The following is a 6,151-nucleotide window of genomic DNA, read 5'->3' as shown; positions in this document are numbered from 1 at the left end:
ATGGAGGAGGGTCACTATTTTATGAATCTCGCTTTCTAGACCAAATATCTTGGAACTATGATCTTTGGGCAATTAAACTGTGATTCAGTTGAAAATACCAATGCCTTATTTAGTTCCATGCCCTGAAAATTTATTGTGTTTTGGTCTTTTCTGATATTAGGTTATGCTCGACATGGCCATTTTTACAAATCTTCTAAAAAAATCAAGAGAGGCATTCTTGTCTTAAAAAATTCTGCTGTTTCTTTCTTTCCAAATGCACCATAAGAGCGAGCGAGTAGCATATCTCCAAAGGATTTTACCTCTGCCACCGTAGGCAAAACTGTCAAACCCATCAAGCATCTAGTCATCAACTTTGTTTGAAAGGCAGCATACCAACCCAAAGGTTCTAAACAAAAGAGACCACCCCTTACTGGCAAACTACTCACAATGAGGGAATAAGTTATCAAGGGTTTCCTCAACTTTCAAACAAAGGCAGCAACTAGAAGGGCAGAGGGAGGAATTTTTAGGTTTCCTTTGAAGCTTTTCATGAGTATTTAAGCTTCTGTAGGCGAGGGATCGAGGAAAAACTGTAGGAGAGGTTCTCTAAGTAATATTTAGAAAGGTAGTTTTGGTGGACTTTCCCAAGCTATCTAGCTTCCAATTGAGGCGGTCAGGACTATCAAGAGGCGTCCAGGAATTTAGGACTTCCAAAATTGCCACCAAGTCACCCAACTCTCTATCAAACACCCGTCTTCTAAGACGCAAGTTCCAAGATTGGCTGGAAGCACGCCAAGAATCAACAATCAAAACATTCTTTTTTAGGGATAAATTAAAACTATCAGGAACTTCAACACAAGGGGTTGAGAATTACACCATCTATCCTCCCAAAATCTGATTGTTTTCCCATTTCCAACAATGAACTCAGTGAAAATAAAGAAGTGCTCTTTATGCATTAAAATATTAGTCCAAAATCTAGACTTCCTTCCCTTCTTAGGCAACTTTTGAGGACCATCCGAGAGCCTCGACCCCGTAGATAGCATTGAAGACACGTCTCCACAGAGCATTCTCTTCATGACAATATCTCCATAGCCATTTCATAAGGAGATCGGTGTTCTTTTGGCGAAGGGAGCCTATACCATATGCAAGAGTAGCGGATGCAAGGGTAGCGTATGTATTTCCTTTTGCTAGGTAGTTAGGTTTATATGTACTTTTCTTAGTGAGTGACCGCTCGTCCATTTCCATATGCAAGGGCAGCGGATGTGTTTTTGTTCAGAATGCACTATATGGGGATAAGATTAACCATCACTTCCCCATACCCGGAGTGATATGTTATAAAGCTGTTGTTGTTGCTTATTGCTTTCTAGCCTACTACAATCTTTCTCTTCTCTATTCTTACAATCAAATTGTTTGTGAAAACCTTTTCTCCAAACCCATTTTCTCTAAAACGGGGGTGGAGGTTGCGAGAGGCATCCGGTGTGCCATTGGCTGTTCGTATTCGAATTGGCTGACCTGTTTGTGAGCGGAAACAAGTGCCGCACAATCGCTAAGTGAAGCTTCGGAAAGTGTGATTGTGACATTATGCGACTAAGCTTTCAGCCCACGCCCACTGCCCATCGCATAGAAACCTTTGCACCCATCGTTTAGCTCATGCGCACGTCTTGTGGCACATCAACACATGCCCCATGTGTTCGTCTGGTTGCGCTCATAAACTCCAACGCAACCTTGCGCCTAATACCTTGTGCACCTGCCTGCAGGATCCAACACCCACACAGCACTTGCGCTTACGGCTTCAATATGCGTTGCATGGTGTAATGCTTCTCAGCGCGTCCTTGCGCCAATTCAGCCTCCAACGCATGTGCTCCGCCTCATCGTCAAGCCCTTCAAGCTGCTTGCTTGTTCAACCCAAGCAGCTGTCTGCTTGTTCAAGATTCCAGATTTAACTTACAATTTTAATAACTAATTTTCCAGGCCTTCTCTTAAGAAATTTCCTTCTACAAACATTCTCTAAAATGTCTTAGCAAGCTTAACTTAAAATTTCAGCACAGAATTCCTCGTGGTTGAGCGGACATCCTCAGATCATCAAGATTGGCCCAAACTTACCCGAGAATTCGACCTTCAGCCGGATTCTTCACTCTCCAGCTCAATTCCGCTAGAATTTCCTTCCGGCATTTCAACCTCAGCAACTAGACACACTCAAGGTTTGAATGGCTCTGAAATTACTCCATTTGGTCGAGTAAATTTCTCCAAACTTCTCTTTGAAGTCGAGCTTCCCCTTTTAAACTAGCAGCTGCATGTTCTCCTTTTAACATCAAGCTGCCACCTCATCCTCAAGGGATAATATCAAACCTGTGTATGACAGCTGGCTTAGCTGATCAATCACTAAGATGATCCTTTCCTCTTGGTTATCGACGCAAGGGTTAGCTCCCAAGCCAACGCTTGCAACCACATGGCCGCATGCAACCTCCACAATGCATCGCCCAATATGGCTAACGCATAGCTTACTTAGAGGCTATTGCGTCCCTCCTTTGGTCGCATATTCCTAAGCCAACGCATGTCCTAGCCCATGCATAGCTTAGTCTTATCATATCAACCAAGCATTAGGCCTTCGCCTCATAGCATAACTTTAGCGTGCATCGAGTTCAACGCCTTGTGTACATCGCATACTCCATCGTCTAGTGCCTAGCGCCTATCGTCTAGCGCTTGTCGTGCAACTCATCGTCTAGCACTGATGCCGATCGTGTAGTGCCAACGCCCCATCGCTTAACGCTATCGTTTAGCGCGACCCTTCGTATCGTCTAGCACCGCTCTTTTACCGCACGATCGCCTACCGCATCGCTTAGCTCCGCGCATTTGCTACACGATCGCCTACCTCATCGCGTAGCGCTGCTCATCCACTAAACGATCGCCTACCTCATCGTGTAGCTCCACTTATTTGCCCAGCGCCCATGCTTGCTCGTACTTGAGGCTGCCGCATGCTTTGCTACGCATAGCTTTTCTCTTGACCACACTTTGGCTTTCTTCAACGCCCAAATAACCTTGCAAGCCCTTTGGCTGCCGCAAGTCTTATCAACGCATCATGCCTTTCAACTTATGCGTTCATCCTTAGTACCAACGCATAGTTTATCCTTGCCTTCAACACTTAGCCTCTACAAGCCTTGGTTGCTACACATGCAACCTCATGCGTCCATACTTCTCCATCAATGCATGCCTACACTTGGCTTCCATACTTAGCCAATTTTCACTTGTTATACTATCTAAAACTCACCCATGCCTAAGTTCTAACACTTAGAATCTTCTTCCTCCATCATCCTACTTTCTTTACCTCCTTTCACAACTTTACTTAGCACGCCTGTTACTCATTTATGTAGGAAAAATGGAGTATAGGTTTACACTATGTTATTGATGCCTTCAAAATTTTGTTTGGTGTTGGATGTTCTCCTCTTGCCACAATTTAAATGATCTCATTACTGAATGAAATTTATTTTGGTATAAGTTGTATCTCATCACCGAATCTCGTTAGAAAAAAAAAAAAAAATTAGAGTTGATAAGAGAGAGAAAAGTTTGGAAACTGAAACTTGATTTTCATTATGCTAAAATCAATACACTTACAGAGAGAAGAATAGAGAGCGAGAGTACTCTCATGAAGAAACTATGTAATGAATTAAGAATCGAACTTAAAGGGGTTATTTAGAACTAGCGTTCCGAGAAACTCGTCCTCCAATAGAGATTGAAAACCCTCCACATTGTATTCAAACTCGTCCTCCAATGGAGATTGAAAACCTTCCACATTGTACTCAAACTCGTCTGGCTCAATCAAAAACTCGGATATGTCACATTCAGTAGTGGGTTCCTCTGTTTCAGAAGGAAGTGTGTCCATGCCAAAGGCTTGCTCAATCAAGTGGTCATAATCGGCATCCATGAACTGAATCATGCCATCTGCAACTCCAATTTTGGAGTCCAAAGTGGCCAACAGCTCCTTCAATTGATGCTCGGATAGAGAATCAAGGTGGTGATCCTCAACATTGTGGCGCAGTTTAGATGTGTCTGTTAGAATTTTGTTCTTGCGATCGGAGAAGAATTGTTTGAGATTATAAGAGGAGTTGCGGGATGAGTGTTTGGGGAAAGAGCGGGATTTGTAGGAACGGATCATAGCATTGATTTGATCGTGATTGGGAGGCCAAGTTTCGAAGTGGGTTGATGGGTCACAGTCAGAAGCGATGAAAACGCAGGTTTGAACATCGCAAAGGGTGGAAAGCTCGTATGCCTTCTTCATTAGGCTTTTCTTCCTCTTCACAAAGGTTGTTCTCCGAGATTTGAGGTTGGGAATCAGTTTAAGGCTCAATGTTCCTCTGCCCATTGTTCTTCAATCTCACGAAACCACAAACAGAGTAAAACAGAGAGAAACGAGAGAAACAGATTGAACCAAATGGAATGGGTCTGCGTTCGCCGGTCACCAATTGGAATGGGTCTGCAATTTCTGGTCATCTTCTTACCGTTTATGTTACGCGCCGGTCATCTTCTTATACACTTCCGGTCACCCTCTTACCGGTTAATTGCGCGTCGGTCATCTTCTTTAACGGTTTAATTTCCATCCGTCGTCTTCTTGCCGTTCATTTGCGCGCCAGGCATTCTTTAATTTCCCGCCGGTCAACTGTTGACCGTTTTTGAATATTATGTTAAATAGATTTTTTTAGGGGGATTATAATTTACATTGTTTTTTTTTCCTCTGTTTCTTCTGGGTTTTCTTTTTCCCCCTTTTTTGTTCTATTTTGGAATTTGATAAAAATCATTCCAAGATTGTTATGAAGAAATCATGAGATTGTGATTGCCTTTGATTTTAAAATCCATTATTATCTATTCCTTCTTCCCTTTCATATGTAATATTTTGGTAATTTTGGCTCTGTCCCTCTTTTTCCATTTCAAATTCCCTGACCACGAACTCGTCCAAATTCAGGTTGGTTGGATTGATTTGCACAATATATGATTCGTCCTTGACACGTTTTCAATTTTCACCACTAGCCATCGGTGATTGTGTTTTTTTTCTTTTTCTTTTTTTCCACGCACTCTACCACGACCAACGGTGCCTTTTGATTACATCTTCCTCCAAATTTCGTTCGACCAATATCGTCTAAACTTATAATTTGAGTTAATTAGACTCTTAAATTTCATAAAGTAGTCAATTTAGACTCCTTAATTACAATTATCTTTGAAACTCAACTATGCATTAATTCTCAAACGTGTATAGACTTCTTCAAATATTAATCTTACAAAATGGATGTTTAAAGTAATTGCATGAACAATTCTCAAATGAAATTTTGACCGAGAATCTAAATTGATTCATTTATAAAAACTTGAAGATTTAATTAATTATAAGTTTCATACAAGGTTATCTTAAACGGATGCAATAAAGGTTCTAAATTGATACACATACAAAAGTATAGAGCTTATATTGATACAATTATTAGTTTAGAAATTAAATAGAAACAATCCCTAAAGCTTAGGAGTGCAAATTGACATTTTTCCTTTTCTTATTTATATAAAATGTTTAGAAATATAATTAATTTTTTTAGTACAAAAAAGGTTACAAAATTGAAACACGGCTTCTTAGTCACTAACAAATTATCAATGACTATGCTCGTTTTGGCTATAAAATTAAGGTCGGTCCAAATAGATAAAATGTTTAAGTTTCGATTATATTCAAACTTTAAGTTTGTTCTATCTATATGAATAAACTTTCATGATTTTTGTTAGTCTTCAAACTTTTAAACTTTTTTTTTTCGTTACTTTTCTACTTAATGACTTTGGCCAATCATATCCCCAATTTGTTGGTCATGAAATCATGCCATCAAAATTAAGTCATTGTAAAAATTTAAAATACAAGTAACAAATAGTTAATTTGAAAGCTTAGGGAGTTAAATAAAGACTAAGAAGATAAATGACCAATTTTAATTTTAAGTCTTGAAAAATAGCAAAAAGAATTCTATTATTACAAAATATCACAACTGTTGTGAAATTGAGTAACACAATAGAGCACAACGGATATGGAGAAATAATATAATATATATATATATATATATATATATATAAATATAATATAATAATAAAATAATAAAATATAACTAAAATTATAATTTTATGGAATAATAGAAATAGAAAATATGATTTTATGGAA

General features: G+C 39.3%; 1 protein-coding gene across 1 annotated transcript; it reads right to left on the bottom strand.

The window, feature by feature from the left end:
- Positions 1 to 3,518: 3,518 nt before the first annotated feature.
- LOC120070035 (agamous-like MADS-box protein MADS1) lies at positions 3,519 to 4,604 on the bottom strand. The gene has a single exon (XM_039021897.1). It carries the CDS (start codon positions 4,334 to 4,336, stop codon positions 3,641 to 3,643), a length of 696 nt encoding a protein of 231 aa, XP_038877825.1. The 5' UTR covers positions 4,337 to 4,604; the 3' UTR covers positions 3,519 to 3,640.
- Positions 4,605 to 6,151: the final 1,547 nt, after the last annotated feature.

Source organism: Benincasa hispida, chromosome 1, assembly GCF_009727055.1.
Source record: "Benincasa hispida cultivar B227 chromosome 1, ASM972705v1, whole genome shotgun sequence".
NCBI classification, from domain to species: Eukaryota; Viridiplantae; Streptophyta; class Magnoliopsida; order Cucurbitales; family Cucurbitaceae; genus Benincasa; species Benincasa hispida.
This window is presented reverse-complemented; position numbering and strand designations above follow the sequence as displayed.